Source organism: Mercenaria mercenaria, chromosome 1, assembly GCF_021730395.1.
Source record: "Mercenaria mercenaria strain notata chromosome 1, MADL_Memer_1, whole genome shotgun sequence".
Classification (NCBI taxonomy): Eukaryota; Metazoa; Mollusca; class Bivalvia; order Venerida; family Veneridae; genus Mercenaria; species Mercenaria mercenaria.
This window is the reverse complement of record NC_069361.1, coordinates 90845563-90866937: the sequence shown is the minus strand read 5'-3', so window position 1 is coordinate 90866937 and position 21375 is coordinate 90845563. Positions and strand designations below refer to the sequence as shown.

Sequence of the window (21375 nt, the reverse complement as noted above, 5' to 3'; positions counted from 1 at the left end):
TTAAACTCTATACGACACGTCTATTCAAACACGCCGCAAAATGGAAAGTGAATCTCATGGGATTTGGTGTATTGTGGGTGATGTGCAGCGCATGCGCAGGTTACGACGTCATCAGGCGGTAAATTTGAAATCTTTTAATTTGCGATAAGGTTTAAACGTCCAGAATGGAATGCTATATATACATGCGAAAAGCCGAAAGGCTTTACGAAAAATAATGTGGTGATGGACAGGCATCTAAAAATCTCAAGAAAGCATATATGTTTATATGTACATTATATATGGTTATTTTTTGCATTTTTTAGCAACATATTGTTTTCCCAAAGTTGATCTGTGTCCTTTGTCATGTAGTGGGGGCATCTGTGTCCGGTGGACACATTTTCTAGTTATTTGGCATAAATGTTTGCCTCCATGAAACAAGAGCATCGCGTGCAACTCTCAGACCCAGGCAGGCTCGACATGTTGCCTGTAGGAATGTAGTCTTGAATACTTAATATAGCTTTAAAACTTCATACATTTTTATGCCCCCACATTTGGGGGCGCATATAGATTTGCCCTTGTCTGTCCGTCCGTCCTTCCGAGAATGTTGTGTCGCACCTAGCTCCAAAAGTGTTTGACCTAGAGTCACAAAACTTTACAGGAATGTTGGTCAGCATGTGTAGTTGTGCACCTGGGGTTTCGCATCTGGATTCATTCAGTCATTTAGGGGTTATGGCCCCTGACTCAGTAAAAAATTGGTCATTTTAATGTTGTGTCGCATGTAGCTCCAAAAGTATTTGACCTAGAGTCACCAAAGTTTACAGGAATGTTGGTCAGCATGTGTAGTTGTGCACCTGGGGTTTCGCGTCCAGATTCATTCAGTCATTTAGGAGTTATGGCCCCTGACTTTGTAAAAATTGGTCATTTTAGTGTTGTGTCGCACCTAGCTCCAGAAGAATTTGACGTAAAGTCACAAAACTTTACAGGAATGTTGGTCAGCATGTGTAGTTGTGCACCTGGGGTTTCGCGTCCGGATTCATTCAGTCGTGTAGGAGTTATGGCCCCTGACTCAGTAAAAAAATTGGTCATTTTAATGTTGTGTCGCACCTAGCTCCAGAAGTATTTGACGTAAAGTCACAAAACTTTACAGGAATGTTGGTCAGCATGTGTAGTTGTGCACCTGGGGTTTCGCGTCCGGATTCATTCAGTCGTGTAGGAGTTATGGCCCCTGACTCAGTAAAAAAATTGGTCATTTTAATGTTGTGTAGCACGTAGCTCCAAAAGTATTTGACCTAGAGTCACCAAAGTTTACAGGAATGTTGGTCAGCATGTGCAGTTGTGCACCTGGGGTTTCGCGTCCGGATTCATTCAGTCTTGTAGGAGTTATGGCCCCTGACTTAATTAAAAATTTGTCATTTTAATGTTGTGTAGTGCCTAGCTCCAAAAGTATTTGACCTAGAGTCACCTAAGTCTACAGGAATGTTGGTCAGCATGTGCAGTTGTGCACCTGGGGTTTCGCATCCAGATTCATTCAGTCATGTAGGAGTTATGGCCCCTGACTTAGTTAAAAATTTGTCATTTTAATGTTGTGTAGTGCGTAGCTCCAAAAGTATTTGACCTAGAGTCACCAAAGTTTATAGGAATGTTAGTCAGCATGTGCAGATGTGCACCTGGAGTTTCATGTCCAGATTCATTCAGTATTGTAGGAGTTATGGCCCCTGACGTAGGAAAAAATTTGTGTCCTTTGTCATGTAGTGGGGGCATCTGTGTCCCATGGACACATTTCTAGTTTGTCATCAGTAAAGATTAGTAAGAAGGCCAAGAACCATTACTCTTTCTTAAACATTATCCAGCACTTGCAGACGAGCGATGGCACCCGCAGGCGGTGCTGTTGTTCTAACAAAGCCATATTGCAATTGTTTGGCAGACACAAATGGAATACATGAATGTATGTAGTCTCGGAATTCCAAGATTTGTCTGGCAGGGATTACTTTAGATTGTGTTACATATGCCTTGTTGATACCAATATCATCTGAAAACTGCTCTTACTCACTTTTCATTTGACATTTCACTTAATATGGCTGTTTCCCAGGAGATCATGTGGTCAAGTAATCTTGTAAGTATCAAGACTTAAGCCAATTTTCTTTCTGTATTCAATTCCTGTGGGGCATCAAATACTTGATCAGGGATAAAATATATATTACCTTATTGATCTGTTTCATGGAGAGATAATTCTCTTCATTTTGTCAGGAAGGGTACTACCTGTTCAGTGTATTAGAAAATGGATGTTTCTGAATTAACAGTTCAAGAAAAGGACAAACTTGTAAATGTACTTTTTTTACTTGACATTGTGCTCATTCTATTGTTTACACCTGCTTAGAAAAAATAAAAGATTTTTTTATGAAAACAGACAAGACGTTAAGTCAGTTGTATTAATACCCAAATATGTCCATTATTTCAGATGAATTTACATGTACTTTAGCAGGATTAGCTGCGTTGACCTTGGAAGGTCCCTTACTGAAGTTAGATTACAGGCCGCTACAAACCATGCAACTTTGCTGCACACTGCCAACTTTATAGGTGCACTGCTAATTCTGTTTTGAAAAATATTAGATGATAAAAAGTTAGTTAAGTTATTTATTATCTACCATCTAGTTTCGCTTATAAGGCACACACACTTAGAAGAAGCACACTGACATGCAATCTGGGGTCTTTTGCACTGACCCTCGTATTAGATGCGGTCATTTTTTGATATCAACAATGTCACAAATTTGTAGAAATGCATTATTTTCTGGAACATTCTGTGTTTTGTGAAAAATAATATGATAGAAATCTCAGATTTTTTGGTAAAAAAAATGCAGACTTCATTCATTAATTGTTTAAATATATAATGACAGCTTATATATAATTATTTTTCTGTGATAAATGCATTTAAATGAATTAGAAACGGAGAATTTACAAAACAGTCGTAATTTTGATATTTGCCAATGTTACTCACCGAAATATAATAAAGTATTTTAAAATATATTTTTATGTATAGAATAATATGCATTTGAATTACCAAGATAAGGCGAAAATACGTCTAGAAAAGATTGGCGATCACCTGATCGCAAAATTTTGAGTTTCTAGTAGCTAGGCATCTCTGTCAGCCCGTCATTTGGCAGGAAGAAAAGTCCAAAATAATTTGATGTCGCCGAAGTTTGACATCAATCAGTGTCTATCATAAATCTATTTCTATGCAAGTGTTTATTTGCCGATTTGTCTCCTAAAAATGTGTCCTATAAGCAAAAATAGACGGTCTCTATAAGTATGAAAGCTCATAGGATGTATATGTCTGATTCACATGGAAATTACTCAGGCCGGATAACAGTGCAAATGTGAAAAGAGAAAAAAACTAGACTAAGGCCAAAAAAAATTAATATTTAATTTCTCAGGCCACTTTTTGCAAAATTTAATGAGGCAGTGCGGATTTTTTTTTAATTTTTAGCTCGACTATTCGAAGAATAAGTAGAGCTATCCTACTCACCACGGCGTCGGGGTCACACCTTGGGTTAAGTTTTTCGTACCAGTCCACATTTTGACAAAGTCTTTTGAGATAAAGCTTTGAAACTTTCAATGCTTGTTAACCATCATCATGGCCAGTTATAGGCAAGAGCACATAACTCCATCAAGGATTTTGGCTGAATTATGGCCCCTTTTGACTTAGAAATCATGGTTAAGTTTTTCGTACCAGTTCATATTTTGACAAAGTCTTTTGAGATAAAGCTTTGAAACTTTCAGCACTTGTTAAACATCACCATGTCCAGTTACAGGCAAGAGCACATAACTCCATCAAGGATTTTGGCTGAATTATGGCCCTTTTTGACTTAGAAATCTTGGTTAATATTTCGTACCAGTCCAAATCTTGGCAAAGTCTTTTGAGATAAAGCTTTGAAACTTTCAACACTTGTTTACCATCACCATGTCCAGTTATAGGCAAGAGCACATAATCCATCAAGGATTTTGACTGAATTATGGCCCCTTTTGACTTAGAAATCATGGTTAAGTTTTTCGTATCAGTTCATATTTTGACAATATCTTTTGAGATAAAGCTTTGAAACTTTCAGCACTTGTTTGCCATCACCATGTCCAGTTATAGGCAAGAGTACATAACTCCATCAAGGATTTTGGCTGAATTATGGCCGTTTTTGACTGAGAAATCTTGGTTAAGTTTTTCGTTTGACATATGGCTTTGAAACTTTTATCACTTGTTTAGTATAATAGTCTCTATCTGTAGGAAAGAGAACATAACTCTGTCATCTATTTTGGCTGAATTATGGCCCATTTTGGACTTTGAAATTGGTTCTGTTTCCATACAAGTCCATGTTTTGTCAAAACTATTTGACATATGGCTTTTAAACTTTGAACACTTGTTTATCATTATGATTTCCATCTGTAGGCAAGAGTACATAACTATTTTGACTGAATTATGGCCCTTTTTGGACTTTGAAATTGGCTCATATATTGCCATTTAGTGCAAGACTTATCGAAATCAAAGTAATACAGGAACATTGTTTGTCTAATCTATTTATTTCTTTTGTCTGAATATCCGTGGAAATATTTTGACACCATTCTTCAATCAATTCTTCGAATAGTCGAGCACGCTGTCATCAGACAGCTCTTGTTATTTTCTTTTTTATTAATGACATTGCCCGTTTTATATGAAATCCAAAGATGTACATCCATATTTAACACACTTAAAGACATTGATGAACAAAGGAACCATTCTTGATGACTTATTTGTACGTATTCACATATTTTCCTTCTTTTGTCCTCAATTTTTGTTGAATTTTCTCTTTTCGTGAATTTCTTCAGTTTTTCTTTGATAAAATTTTTAGATGCGGCGGTCAATCGAGCGCGGCTGAAAACTAAACATTAATTTTTGCCAAGTTAAAATGAAAATTTTCATAACTTTTATAATAATAATAAAACTGGTTATTGAATGTATATGTGGTGATTCTGTGAACAGCAAAATTCATATGATTTAGTCCCTACGGGTGAAAACGTTCGGACTAAGAATGCAACTTTTCGTCATTCGCCGTCGTAATGTACAGATCCGTCCGTTCCGCGATTTCGTGTAGTTCCATAACTCTGATCCATATGAAGGGGATTTTAATGAACTTGGCACAAAATGTTCCCCATGATGAGACGAGTGTCATGCCAAAACCGGACCTCTAGAAAAGTCAAGGTACATTGGAGATCAATGGTCATCAGGGTCGTTTTCCTTTCTGTCAGGTCCACAACTCTCCATCCTGAAGGGATTTTAGTATTACTTGGCACAAATGTTCCCCATGATGAGAGATGTGTCATGCGCAAACCCGGACCCCTAGCTCAAAGGTCAAGGTCACAGTTGGAGGTCAAAGGTCAACAGGGCTTTTTTCCTGTCGGTCCAAACTCTCCCATCCTGAAGGATTTTAGTATTACTTGGCACAAATGTTCCCCATGATGAGATGATGTGTCATGCGCAAATCCCGGACCCCTAGCTCAAAGGTCAAGGTCACAATTGGAGGTCAAAGGTCAACAGGGCTTTTTTCCTGTCCGGTCCATAACTCTCCCATCCATGAAGAGATTTTAATATTACTTGGCACAAATGTTCCCCATGATGAGATGATGTGTCATGCGCAAATCCCGGACCCCTAGCTCAAAGGTCAAGGTCACAATTGGAGGTCAAAGGTCAACAGGGCTTTTTTCCTGTCCGGTCCATAACTCTCCCATCCATGAAGAGATTTTAATATTACTTGGCACAAATGTTCCCCATGAGGAGACGACGTGTCATGCGCAAAACCTGGACCCCTAGCTTAAAGGTCAAGGTCACAATTGGAGGTCAAAGGTCAACAAGGCTTTTTTCCTGTCCGGTCCATAACTTTCCCATCTATGAAGGGATTTTAATATTACTTGGCACAAATGTACCTCATTATAAGACGATGTGTCATGCACAACTTTCAGACCCCTAGCTCAAAGGTCAAGGTCACACTTAGCAGTCAAATGTTAACATAGCATGAACAGGGTCTGTTTCGTGTCCGGTCCATAACTCTGACATTCATTAAGGAATTTTAATATCACGTAGCACAAGTGTTCCCCATGATGAGACGACGTGTCATGTGCAAATCCCAGGCCCCTAGCTCAAAGGTCAAGGTCACAATTGGGGGTCAAAGGTCAACAGAGTTTTTTTCCTGTCCCGTCCATAACTCTGCCATCCATGAAGGGATTTTAATATTACTTGGCACAAATGTTCCCCATGATGAGACAACATGTCATGCGCAAAGCCCAGACCCTTAGCTCAAAGGTCAAGGTCACAATTGGAGGTCAAAGGTCAATAAGGTTTTTGCCCTGTCCGATCCAGAACTCTGTCATCCATCAAGGGATTACAATATTACTTGGCATAAATGTTTCCCATGATGAGACGACGTGTCATGCGCAACACCCAATACCCTAGCTTAAATGTCAAGGTCACACTTTGAGATCAAAGGTCAAGAGGATTTTTTTCATGTCCGGTCTATAACTTTGTCATGCAAAGAGGATTTAGATATCAGTTGGCACAAATATTCCCCTGGATGAGACAACATGTCATGCGCAAGAACCAGGTCCCTAGGTCTAAGGTCAAGGTCATATTTAGAGGTCAAAGGTCAAATTCAAGAATGACTTTGTACGGGACATTTCTTCTTCATGCATGGAGGGATTTTGATGTAACTTGGACCAAATGTTCACCACCATGAGGCACCCTTGTTTTTAGAATTACGTCCCTTTGTTGTTACTATAAATAGATTTTATTGTAACTTTTTTATTACTGGCGGTAGAGAAAAATCGAGACCACTTTTCTGTGGTACACCATGCATGTTACATCCAATTTTTAGGTGTATCTTGACCTATCTCTACCTGGTAAAGAGTTTCTTGTGGACTTGTATTATATAGATTTTTTTTTTTTTTTTTTTTTTTTAAAGATTAATTTCCCTTTGTTGTTCCTATAAATAACTTACATGATAACATTTTTATAATCAGCCAAAAAAATTCAATATGAAAACAACTGTAGGTTTTTATATATATAAATTTTAATCCAAGTGTTTTGTTATAACATATTGTATATATAGTACAATATTGTTTATACATCATTGACAGATATCAGTTCATTATGTTATACTGCAGTAGAGAAAATTAGGTGCCTTCCAGTAGGGGACTTTGTATTGCATGGCAATACTTCATTCACTTGTTTGTATTGATAATGCAGATCTAAATTGGGAAAAAAATATGTTTATTGACAACAGAAGCAAAGATATTTTGCATTTTCATGTAGATTCTATGAAACAAGAATAGTGTGTTGTTTCAAGTTTGTACACCTAATCTTCTGCAGTGAGATTAACCCTTACCATGCTATATTTCTATAATGAACTTGTCCATCTTCCAATTTGGACAGTACCATTAACTGTTATAAGGGGTGCTTACCAAAAAGATACTGGCTGAATAGCGAACAGTGCAGACCATGATCAGATTGCATGGATGTGCAGGCTGATCATGGTCTACACTGGTCATAAAGGCAAAACCAATTGGTCCAGCATGATAAGGGCTAAAGCCAAGATTTTGATACTGCTGGGGCAAACAGGTGATACCCCCAAAGAGTTGGTCATTTGTTTGGATAAGCATACAATGTTTTACAGACCCATGTATTATATATAATTGAGCCACACCATGAGAAAACCAACATAGTGCGTTTGCGACCAGCACGGATCCATACCAGCCTGTGCATCCACGCAATCTGGTCCAGATCCATGCTGTTCGCTTTCAAATACTATTGCAAATAGAGAAACCATTAACAAACAGCATGGATCCTGACCAGACTGCGCAGATGCGCAGGCTGGTCTTGATCCATGCTGGTCGCAGACGCACTATGTTGGTTTTCCCATGGCATGGCTCATATTCTGTGTTGAAAATATTCCAATGTCAGCAAATATAATTAATACATGAGGAGTTCTCATTTTGAAGACATTTTTCTCAGGATCAATAATCTTATGAATAGAGTAAATGATGTTATTTGTGGTCACTTGTTTGTCCAGGGAGATAAAGTCTTCTGTCTTGGACCAAATCCAATAGTGGTCTGCATGTATTTGTCATTCTAAACCAGCTCTGTTTGTAAATAGAACAATACTAGGAGTAATTATCAGTTGGTATGTGTATCTTAAGTGTAATGCAGTAATCAGGGTGTGTTTTAATGAGTTGTCTTCCCTTGCAATTGTGATTTTTATTAGTGGTTTATCAGTGTAACCATATCTGAATTATCTATCATGTCAAATACACTTAATAAGCTATTAAACAGGTGGAGATAAGGTGAGGTAAGGGATAAATATACATTTCAAGTGGTGTTCTTTTTAAAATACTCCGGAATTAACAGGAATACCATAGAGCAAAGTAGGTATAAAAGGTATCAGGATACATGTACCTAAAGATTAAGTTAAAAGAATTTATGGCATCAAGTATTATTGTAGTGAGGTGTATCAGGTTTGACTTTGACCTTTTAGTGAAGAGCTTAGAGATATCTGTATCAGACTGTGGTCAGTTTAAAACTAATTTGGTGAAGTCATGTTTCTGTTAAGATATACTGGCAAATATCTTCAGCTTGTTGAAAAAATGCTCTTATAATGTGGTATGTAGTTGAAGTGTAGGCATTATTTTCAGCATAATAATAGGTAACTTCAGTGGATGATTTGCATTAACAAGTGTCTCGTTGATTCTCATTATTTATTGAAGTCTATATTTGATTCACGATTCACGAATTTACCAAGTTGTATGTCTTTATGTTGAATTTTGTGATGTTGCGCCTGAGTGCATTAGGGAATGTAAAATGACTTGAGAATGTAGTGTTTATGATTTGTGTCACCGAATTCAATTATTTCGGTATTGGAATTGTGCTTTATTGTGAGGTACTTATTTTAGAACTTAAGTTTGGAAAAATTTACATAGAACACCAACAAATACTAATAGAAGGAATGTTGCTTGTGTGGTGAGTCATAGTTGTTTTCATTTTTTGTGACAAGTTAATTGATGTGGAAAATAAACCAGAAAATTAGCCTTAATGTTTTATCTTGAGGTATGATATATATGCTCTGCTTATTTTATATATTTCAGAAATTACAAAACATAACAAGAATTCGGTAATATTCAAATCATAAGTTTCGAAACTTAATGAAAAATACCTTCTTTTCAGAAGAAAACTTACAGGAAGAAAATAGCATAATTTCTTTTTTGTAACATGACACTTTGGTGTGTAGTCAGAATGTATTTGTATGCTCAGTTCAGACTTTTCACACTTGCATAAATTTGCACTTAAATGTAAGCTTTTATTCTGGTATAAAATATAAATCAATATTGATTTTTGAAATGCATGTTCCTGGTAGTGAAATTATACATGTACTATACAATATTATTCAGTTTAAGTCAACTCTGGAGTCTCTGTGATTAATTTTAAAAACTATTTTAGAAATGGGTGCAAAGCAATTCTTTGCTTGTTAGGTTTTGTATTGTATTATTGTTGGCACTTTGAATACAAAGTCAAAACAATATTTTGGCAAAAGTTTAAAGCTTAGTCATTTTAATGGAGTGCCTGTGGATAGTTATGATAGAAATGTAAATTGGATTTAAACTGGATTAGATCGATGTAGGTTAAGTATAATATATAGTAATTCACCAATGACATTGTAATGATTAGTAGTTTTATTTTTCTTTCCATATGTGAAAAATATTCTGTAACATTTTGCTTGTTTTTGTATTTTCGGAAAGACAGTGGTATACTAGAAGATAAATGTTATGTTCCATTTCCTTTTTTGTCAGAAAATGTTGATAGAAACATAAAAATTGCTTCAGATATTTTCTGTTACTATGTATTACTGTAGATACCCATGTATAATGCGCACCCCCGATCTAAGTCCAAAATCCTGGGGGGGGGGGGGGGGTGAATTTTGGTCAATTTTTGAGGTGGATGGAAAACGAAAGTAGAGTTTACATCGACACCGGTAATAAATTTTATCTCCGCGGCGGAGAGCAGCATCAGTCTCACGGTACTATTGATTTTTGTTTTCTCGAAAATAAAACCAGTAACTTATTGTTATATTTGTTGTTTTACCTTTTTTAATTCACTATTTTGAATAAATAAATAGCAGCTGATTCAATATTTCGGAATGGTATCTTTCAAAATGACATGAGCTTCTCAATTCAAACTGATAACAAAAGGTGTGATAGTCTTTTTGTCACGATCATAAAGCCAGTAATTACCGGCAATTAACGTGTCACCTCGTGTCAACTATGTTGTTCACAGTTTGATCTCGGTTAAAGATAATTCTCGATCTTTAATTAGTATCATAATTTTTGTGATTTATAAACATTTCTTTCGTCAAAATACTTCTAAATTTATATGAAATTAATTTTGTTTCAAAGAACTATTCGATCTTTTACGGAACGTAACGGCAATCTTAGATTTTAGCGGAGACAGTAAGCGCGGGGAGTAGTTTCCCTTTACCAAAATGGCGAACATCGGTAACAAACTTGTTTTGAAGTAGGAAAATTGTCTATACCTGTATATTATGCGCACCCACGATTCGGGGGTGGTCCCGGGGGTCAAAAAACTGCGCATTATACATGGGTATCTACGGTACATTCCTGATCTTGGATGAAAAGTCATTAATAGTCCATTTGCTGATTACATTTATAATATGTTTTGGATTAAAAAGTGTTTTTATTTCTTTTTGCAGTTACAGTTCCTACAGATGATGTCCAGAATGCTTACATAGTCGCAGTTGAGGAAGATGCAAAGCGACGTCTTGAAGAACTACTTTACAACCACAGCCTTACTCCTATTGATATGACCCAACATGTAGGGGTGGAAAGTGAACATTCCGAAGACTTACATAACACATCTAACTCAACCACTCATTCTTTAGAGCAGGCAGTGTTACAATCCTCAATGCCTTACATGACTCAATCTGGTCACATGACCAACGGACATGTTGAAATGTCTGAAATGAACGGTTATAAAGAAAAAGAAGGGAAGAAAGGTAAAGGAAAGAAGGGGAAAAGAAGTAGTACCGGTAGCAATGAAACTCCATTGATTGATAATTTATTAACAGAAAGAAAGAATAATAGTCAAAATTCTATCAATATGTTTGGAATGGATGAAAGTTACGATGATACCCATAGTTCAATAGAATTTGATACTGGACCACACCGAGAAATGGCAATAGATGTGCCCAAAAACTTTCAAGGTGCAGTGAAAACTCCGCCCAGATTTCCATCCTCGCATTCCTCGCCACGTTCAACTCCAACAAAAGAAAGTAGTGCTAAAAATGGAAAATTAAACTCTAATACGCCACATTCTGAAGAACAGATGGAAAGAATAAGGCGTCATCAAGAAGAGATACGCAAAAGAAATGAGCGCGAGGAACAAAGAGCAAAAGAACAGGAATTTTTACGTGCTTCTTTAAGACGATCAGATAAAATGAAGGCACTGCAAAAGGAGCGAAAACAAGCAGGAATAGACAATACAGCATTTATTGATAATGATGACGATTCTGGTGGATTTGAGGAAGGTTATGTTAGTGGAAGACATACGCAAAATAGTCGTGATTATATGAAAAAAAATCTAAGTAAGTATTTTAAACTAAGGTATGTCATGCAAGATTTGCAAACTGAGCAGAAAACTCAAATAAACTAGACTTTCATTTTAGACTTTGATATGTAAATTAGGGACCAATGATTAAAGGCCCTATATAGATTTAGCACTTTTAATTCCAAATGAAATAAACATTCAACTTCAAGTAAGTGCACTTGGGGATGATCTGTGGATGTAAAAGCAATGGAGTCCTAGATTTGTAATTTATACACAATATATTAGATATATCTAAGTGCATGCCCTAGACACTATTTATCAATATATGCTGTGAGACTTGAAAGTATCTTCTTTTTACTTGCGAAATGCAGCAGTAATAACTCATGTATTCTTTCCCAACAAACAGGTCCTTCATCTAGACTTGAAAAAAACTTGTGAAACATTAATTTTGCCCAATCAGGAAATTGGTTAAATAATCCTTCTTAAATAAATTTTCCTGCCTAAGATAACACTTAGGCCTAAACAGTCCAGTCGACCCTGTCTAACTAGAGATTTTTTTCTCCAGTTTCAAAAGTTAACAAATGGAAAAAAGAGCAAATCAACAATTTGTCAATTACAGTCTCTTCAAATCTCTTCATTTGTTTAATTAACAGGAACAGTTCTAGCTTCCATTGACATTCCGGGTGTCACATCTAAAAAAAAAAAAGACTTCCTACACATTCTGGAGATCGAGGGCTGAGCGCAAAACTGTTGTATCTAGTTCTTTATTTATAAAGTTACAATATTTTTGTGCTCAGACCATGAGTTATCACCTTAGAAACTTCATTATTTTCTAGGCCTTATCAAAATGATTGGGAATGCTAAATATGCTCTCCGTTATTCATGAATAAAATTACGGATGATATGGGTTATAGTTTAGTTAGGTTCAGTATTAAAGAGCTTGTACTTTATAGGAGAAGAACCTGTCTCAAAGCTTTTAACAAAAAGAAAAGCACAGCACTAGAACTTTATTCTGTGTCATGAGCTCTTGCTAAAGTGTTCATATTTGGTAAATTTCTAAAAGTAGATATATCACACAATCGGGTTGGAGGTGGGGAGGGGGAACATCCAACATTTCTGATAATAGACTTGTCTCATTACACTGACCAGCTGAGCATGGAAAATGTAGAGCATGCTGTCTCCATGTTCAAGCTCTTGTTAGGAAACCTAGTTTTTGTCTTCCTGGTTTAGTTGCAGTAATGAGATTCTCGTGGCAGCAATGTGTAATTTATTATCACAAGAAGAGAGGATTATGAATATAAATGGTTATTTTGTGCAGATGTTATGTTTTATATTGCGATATTATTGTGCGAAATTTCCATGCATTCACATCAAAATGTAATCTAACCGGAAAAGTAAATTACTGTCTGACACTTCTCTAGGAACAAAACCACTTTCCTAGTTTTATAATGGGATTAACTTGAAAAGAGAAAAAGTACCGTGTCACAGTAAAACTTTTCCCTGTTTTATACATTCATTTCCTTCCGATTTGCCCATAATACATTACTGGTCAATGTTTTTTTTTCAGGCCAGTTTGGGGCTGAAAGTCTGCCCTAATCCAAATGGCATATAGTATATTTTTTTCCCAATTTCAAAGCTAATGTTCCCAGAGTTAAAGAAAAAAATTAATTCCTGTACCTATGAAACCTTTGAACATTTGAAACACGTTAATGCATTTATGATCATTTTTTCTTAAATGTAACATTTTATTAAAAATCATGACTTTTTTAATAATTCCCAATTAAGACGTTTTACGAAGCATTTTTCCCAATTGTATAAAGGCCCCAATCCCAAATCAGTGGTGGTAAATCGGCATCGGCGTTGCCTGGTTAAGTTTTATGTTTAGGTCAGCTTTTCTCCTAAACTAACAAAGCTATTGCTTTAAAACTTGCAACACTTGTTCACCATCAATAGCTGACTCTGTACAGCAAGAAATATAACTCCATCCTGCTTTTTGCAAGAATTATGTCCCCTTTCGGACTTAGAATCTTGGTTAAGTTTTGTGTTTAGGTCAGCTTTTCTCCTAAACTATCAAAGCTATTGCTTTAAAACTTGCAACACCTGTTCGCCATCAAAAGCTGACTCTGAACAGCAAGAAATGTAACTCTATATTGCTTTTTGCAAGAATTATGGCCCCTTTTGGACATAGAAAATATCAGATTTCTTGGTTAAGTTTTGCATTTAGGTCAACTTTTCTCCTTAACGGTCAAAGCTATTGCTTTAAAACTTGGAGCAGTTATTCGCCATTAAAAGCTGTCTCTGCACAGCAAGTAACATAACTCTACATTGCTTTTTGCAAGAATCATGGCCTCTTTTGGACTTAGAAAATTATGGGTAGGACAATATTTCTATTATAAAAAGACCAAAAAATCAGATGAGCATCTGCACCTGCAAGGCGGTGCTCTTGTTTAACTACTGCCAATCTATTTATTAATTGCCATTCAAATATAACAGTGAAATATATTGGACAACTTCACAGTGAAAAATATCACATACAAAATAGCTAATATATAATTATGAAATCTGGTTGCATGAAATTAAAAGAATTTGTTTGTTATACATTTAAGAGCAAATGTCAATCACTTGTGAACACCATATTGAGCATTTTCAGTTGTGACTCTACCACTCATTAAGGTATTGTATTTCAATAAATGTCCGCTCTTGCTGTAAATGTTTTCGTCTGACAGTCTAAGGTATAGAGTTATAGAACTTTAGGTGTGTATAAGTATTAAAGCTTTTTGAAATACAGAATTGAGCAATTTCTATTTTCACATTATAATTGCCAGCGCTGCAGTGTTGTATTGATCAGTCTCCTTGTATTTGGCCATTAGGGAGCAATACATACTGTAAACAGAAAATACACCAGCTGTAAAATGATGATCCACCCTATAAGGCACGTGATAAATCTCACAGATTTTCTCCCCCAGAAATATTCTTTCCGTCATTGTCACTCCAAATTTAGCAAGTATTAGATCAGTTTGAAAAATTGAGAAACTGTAATGTCAGAAATTATATTAAGTTGGTTGCCGGTTGTGTTAGTATTGATTTATTCTAATGTGTCTTCTAGTGTACTTGTTACTTGTGTCTCAAATAATTCTCTATGGAAGACTTTAAAGTGAATTTTAAAATAGAGTTAATGTGTTCATTTTCCATTTCAAGATTGTTCAGAAAGAGCAAAAAAATTCTTTAGACACTTAGGGGCTGAAAATGTAGTTCGCTGTTATATGATAATCATTGTCTTAGAATTTTAGAAGATATAATCAAGTGAGAGGGAATTTTAGCAAGTGAGAGAGAAATGTAACAGCCGAGAGAGAACTGTAACAAGTGAGAGAGAAATGTAACAGCTGAGAGAGAACTGTAACAAGTGAGAGAGAAATGTAACAGCAGAGAGAGAACTGTAACAAGTGAGAGAGAAATGTAACAGCCAAGAGAGTGCAAAAGAGAGAGAAATGTAACAGCCGAGAGAGAACTGTAACAAGCGAGAGAGAAATGTAACAAGACTGGGGGAACTGTAACAAGCATGTTGGGACTGTTGCAAGCAAGAGAAAAGTGTAACAAGCGAGAGAGAATTTTGAAAAAAAATATGAGGGAATTGTAACAAGCAAGAGAAAAGTGTAACAAGTGGAAGAAAAACTGTAGAAAGCGAGAGAGAACTGTGACAAACATAAGGGAATTGTTACAAACAAGAGAGACCTGGAACAAGTTGCAGAGAATTGTTACAAACATGATGGAACTGTAGCAAGCAAGAGAAAACTGTGACAAACAAGAGAGATGATTGTAAAAAACATGAAGGTTGGAGAAAATTGTAACAAACATGAGGGAATTGTATCAAGCAAGAGAGAATTTTAACAAACATACGGGAACTAATAAGCGAAGGAGAACTGTTACAATGGAGAGGGGATTGTTACAAATATGAGAGAACTGTGAACAAGTGAGAAAGAGACCTGTCAAACTCACCTCTGAAGAACAAATCATTACTTTCTTTCCTTTTAAATAAAATTTTTAGCTTTAATAACAATCTCATTCTTACCAGACCACCAGCCTGTTATAATAATAAATACAGCGTTATCTTCGCGACAGTGTTCACTCTAACAAGGTTGCTCAGTAAAAGACCACTGAGTCCACATTTACATGCATTGTAATTAGCTCGAGGTCAACTGGGATGATTTAACAATCAATTATAATGTTAGGAAGTAATTAATGTAACAGATAGAATAATTTTTATCAGTGGTGTCTGTCCATGCGGCCCTAAAACGAAATAAATATACAGGTTACATTTATGTGTGGGCCATTGCAAATCTGTTTAGACTAGATTAATTTTGATAAAATTGAATTAAAATATTTTAAAATCCTGTATTCGCCGGTCTGTATGATCAAATTTTCTACTTGGTGTGTAAAATGTGTGTATCTCTCTTCTGATCAGATATCCACCAGCACAAAATAATAAGTTTTACAGTATCACCAGATTCAGTTTCTCTCTCCCATGCCTGGTATGGTCATCATTAATTAACAAGTACTATCTGCTTGCTTGTATCTGATGTTCATAAGGTCATACTGGGTATGTTGAGAATAGGAAGCTCCATTACATGTATTTGTTCTCAGTCCATACAACTGACACTGGACAAGAATGAAAAAGCCATTATATGTTTATACCTTACCCTTTTGAGGCTCACAGGGAAGACTGGGTATGCCCAACTGTGTTGCCTTTGAACCACTGCCTTACCCTTGCATGATCGTAAGAGGCGACTAATAGGGTCTTAACACTTGGTTTTGCAGTAACTCTGTGATTCCAGCAGGTATGCAAATTCTGATTCCATACCTCGTGTTTTTATTTCGATGTAAACGAGATGTGGAACCATAATTTGTAGTCCTGTTTGGGGCCATATAACCTATACTGTGTTGGTGCGCCGTAAAACCCAAATAAAATAAAATAAATAAATTGTTAAATAAAGACTTTATTACTATTATTATTATTATTGTTACTATTATTATCATTATTAAATCATTATTATTTCCCTACTGGTCACAGAAAATTTTGCACATGTTTTTAGGCCAGTAATAATTGATGAAACGTAAAATAAATGGAGTGTCTCTGAGATAAGAAACACTGAGAAAAAGTGACTTGTTGCATGTTGGAAGATACATTATCCATTGTTCAATATTCACAGTACCCATGTGCGTGTCTAAGGGTGAGATATTTGCAGTTGAAATGGGGTAGTATATTTTCTTTTTCTTATAGTATACCTAGGGGTTAGGATGTAACATGTCTAGTGACATTTTCTTTCTTGTCTGGTGGTATTGGTCTATAGCCTTTAGCAGGGAAATAATATGACAAATCATTGGTTAGAATCATGGAAATATAAAAAAAATGTTGCAGTCTTCCATTAAATTAAAGAATTTTGCTCCATCTTCTTTGTTCAGTTTGCCAGTAAATGCATAAAACCCCACTCTGTTGCTGACTATTATGAAATACTGGATAATGGTGGTCAGGGGAGATAATTTAATGAAAACAATAGATATCAAATGTGAAAGGCATGTATTGAAGTATGTTAATTAAGGTAAAAAAAAATACAATAATATTATTCTCTGAAATTGACATGCTTATTATCTCATGTAGGTTATGATGATGTTTTAGCAAGTCTGCAACATATGAAAGGCAAGGTCAACTCAAAAGAAGGCAAGGAAAAACTGAAATTTTTAACAGACTTCTTTGATCAAAGACAATTTCAAAATGCAGTTAGTGTTCATCATAAAGTGCTAGATGTTAAGACAAGGAATCCACCTGTGCAATGTACGTGTTCAAATTCTCAGGAGTGCAGGGAGGACAGTGTGGAAGTGTTGTGTTCATTGCAGAGTCCATACTCAGAACAACTGCTCAGCATTCTGTGTAAACCTCACATGAAGGTAAGAAAAAGACAATTTTGGCACATTAGTTCCTCCGACAAAGCTTGTCTGCAAAATCTGGCCTGGGACTATTTTGTACAGGTCCTTATTTCAAATGTTTGACAGCCAGAATTTCCCTATATACAGTAGAACTTTATGAACTCGAACTAGTTGTTAACGGGAACATTTTATACAAAGTTTGTTTTCAGGTATCTTTTTTTTTTTAACAAAATCCCTCTTGCTGCAAGTCAAAGAACTTCCGGGATTAAAATTACAGTTTGATAGAAAAAATGTGCCTGTCAAGTAAAATTTGTTTATTATAATAAGACTGTCATTCTGGAGGTTGTAAGTTCAATCTGGAATAGAACGGAAATTTTTTTGTTAGAACTCACTCTTGATTATATAGCAAACATAGTAGTATTAAATTTGTTGTGGTACAAAATATGGAAGTGAATGCTAGGTGTTATTAGAGCCTAACAAAACAGAAGAGCATACAATATACTTTCGTTTCATCTTATATACTAACCCTTATCATGCTGGAAACGATTTATTCTGCCTTTGCGGCCAGTGCAAATCATGGTCAGCCTGCACATCAGTGCAGTCTAATCATGATCTGCGCTGTTCGCCATTCAAGCAGTATCTTTTTGGTATGCACCCCTTTTAACAGTTAATGGTACTGTCCAAATTGAAAGATGGACAAGTTCATTTCAGAAATCTAGCAGGGTAAGGGCTAAGAATTCTAAAAAAGGAAGAGAAGTCAATTAACTGTGTAAAGAAAACTTTTTAACTTGAAGTATTTTAATGGTGTTTTTTTCTGTCACGGATACCACAAGTTTAAATACATTCATTTTTTCACTAGTATTGCAAGCTGTCACATTGTAACACAATGTATATTAAGTCAGAATTAGATTCTGTAACTGATACTGTATTTTTATCTCCTGATCAAAGTTAAGAGTTAACCTAAGGGATAAATTTTCATGTTGTCAATTTTTCAATAAGAGCAGTATGTATATATAATAGCCGTTGTGACCCAAATACCTTTGTCAGGTGTATCAAGTAAAGTAATAATATAAATAATTGATAAAATAGGCGAGGGTTATTTAGATGACAAATAGTAATGACTGATATATATTGTGGTTTGGCCAGCCAGTTTAGATCATTTTTAGCTCATCTGATTTTTTGAAAAAAAATGATGAGTTATTGTCATCACTTGAGCGGTTGTCGGCGTCGGCGTCGGTGTCGGCGTCGGCGTCGGCGTCTGCGTCGGCGTTGCCTGGTTAAGTTTTATGTTTAGGTCAGCTTTTCTCCTAAACTATCAAAGCTATTGCTTTGAAACTTGGAATACTTGTTCACCATCATAAGCTGACCCTGTATAGCAAGAAACATAACTCCATCTTGCTTTTTGCAAGATTTATGGCCCCTTTTGTACTTAGAAAATGTCAGATTTCTTGGTTAAGTTTTATGTTTAGGTCAACTTTTCTCCCAAACTGTCAAAGCTATTGCTTTGAAACTTGGAATACTTGTTCACCATCATAAGCTGACCCTGTACAGCAAGAAACATAACTCCATCTTGCTTTTTGCAAGATTTATTGCCCCTTTTGGACTTAGAAATCAGTTTTCTTGGTTAAGTTTTATGTTTAGGTCAGCTTTTATCCTAAACTATCAAAGCTATTGCTTTAAAACTTGCAACACTTGTTCACCATCATAAGTTGACCCTGTACAGCAAGAAACATAACTCCATCCTGCTTTTTGCAAGATTAATGGCCCCTTTTGGACTTAGAAAATATCAGATTTCTTGGTTAAGTTTTATGTTTAGGTCAACTTTTTCTCTTAAACTATTAAAGCTATTGCTTTGAAACTTGCAACACTTGTTCACCATCATAAGCTGACCCTGTACAGCAAGCAGCGTAACTCCATCCTGATTTTTGCAATAATTATTGCCCCTTTTGGACTTAGAAAATCATTTTCTTGGTTGAGTATTATGTTTAAGTCAACTTTTCTCATAAACTATCAAAGCTATTGCTTTAAAACTTGCAACAGTTTTTCACCATCATAAGTGGACACTGTACATCAAGAAACATAACTCTATCCTGCTTTTTGCAAGAATGATAGCCCTTTTTAGACTTAGAAAATCATGGGTAGGACAATATTTCTATTACACAAAAAAAATCAGATGAGCGTCAGCACCCGCAAGGCGGTGCTCTTGTTAGCTTGACTATTCATAGAATAGTAGAGCTATTGGACTATCCTGTGCGTCCGCATCCGCGTCCTGGTTTGGTTAAGTTTTTGTATGTAAGCTGGTATCTCAGCAACCACTTGCGGGAATGGATTGAAACTTCACACACTTATAAATGTGATAAACTGACTTACACTGCACAGGTTACATAACTCTATTTTGCTTTTTTACAAAATTATGTCCCTTTTTTGACTTAGAAATTTTTGGTTAAGGTTTTGTATGTAAGCTGATATCTCAGTAACCACATGTGGGAATGGATTGAAACTTCACACTCTTATTAACTGTGATAAACTGACTTACATTGCACAGGTTCCATAACTCTATTTTGCTTTTTTACAAAATTATGCTCCTTTTTCGACTTAGAATTTTTTGGTTAAAGTTTTGTATGTTAGCTGGTATCTCAGTACTCACTGATTGGAATGGATTGGAACTTCACACACTTGTTCACTGTCATAATCTGACATGCACAAAGCAGGTCCCATAACTTTATTTTCCTTATTTACAAAATTATGCCCCTTTTTAAACATAGAAATTTTGGGTTAAATTCTTATATGTAAGCTGGTATCTCAGTACCCACTAATGGGAATGGATTGAAACTTCACACACTTGTCCACTGTCATGAGCTGATAAGCACTATGCAGGTTCCATAACCCTATTTTTCTTTTTTACTAAATTATGCCCTTTTTTCGACTTTCGTATTCATTCAGTCGACAAGGCTGTTGAATAGTCGAGCGTTGCTGTCCTCCGACAGCTCTTGTTGTATGTATAGTCATTTGGCAAAGAACAAATTTTCAGGAGCTTTAACCTTAAATACTGAATATTTCTATTGATGTTTGTTTTAACATAATATCCAGCTTTCAGTAGGTTTGATTTACATACCATTAGATTGTTTTTATAGCTCGCTGTATAAGTTAAGCTGACATTGCAATCCCTGAATTTATTGGTTGATCTGTTGGTCATTGATAGACCATTCTGTTCAACTCACAAGATGATTGCCTTTGATCATTTAATAGATACCTGTTTGGAGGGTCTGTATGTCAAAGTGACAGTGACCTAGAGACTGAAAGTAGTTTCTAATTAATAATTGTAACATCTTGAACCTCTGGCTGTCTGACTTCCTAGAATGATTGCTAGCCCCTTTTGTTTTTGAGTTCAGTATTTTAAGTCAAGGTCACAGTGACCTCAAGATTAAAAATGGTTTTAGATATCTGGAGAAAGCTTGGGCATTCAACTGTTGAACATTATGGGATGATTGCCACTGGTCAGTATATCATTTGTATTTTTATAGAGTCATAAGGTCAAGGTAAAAGTGACCATTTGGTTTAAAGCTGGAGAATACTTGGACCCTTGGACCAGCAGAAGTGAAACTTCTTAAAAATATATCATGGGAACAGTAGGTGACCTCTAAATGTTCTTAGGTCATATGGTCAAAGGGCAAGGTCACTGCATAATCAAAACAGAAAATTACTTATCCAGTTACCTCCAACAGGCCATCTTGGAGTGTATTTGTCTAACTAACAGCTCTTGATAATCAGTTAATTATTTATATACATGTAAATAGAAGTAAATTATTATACATATAAGTGGAAGCAGTGCCTTAGTATGTGGGTTT

The 21375-nt window shown here is 35.8% G+C and overlaps 1 protein-coding gene across 6 annotated transcripts in view; it reads left to right on the top strand.

Moving 5' to 3' along the window:
• LOC123530664 (protein PALS1-like) overlaps nt 1–21375 on the top strand; it is a 101155-nt gene that overhangs the window by 64984 nt on the left and 14796 nt on the right. For 5 of the 6 annotated variants that reach the window (XM_045311404.2, XM_045311412.2, XM_045311420.2 and 2 more), the window contains 2 exons: nt 10752–11642; nt 17262–17548. In XM_045311404.2, the coding sequence (XP_045167339.2) occupies nt 10752–11642; nt 17262–17548 (1178 nt within the window). Of the gene's footprint in view, nt 1–8867; nt 9008–10751; nt 11643–17261; nt 17549–21375 lie in introns of those variants that run through there. The other variant, XM_045311445.2, reaches the window with a different exon arrangement.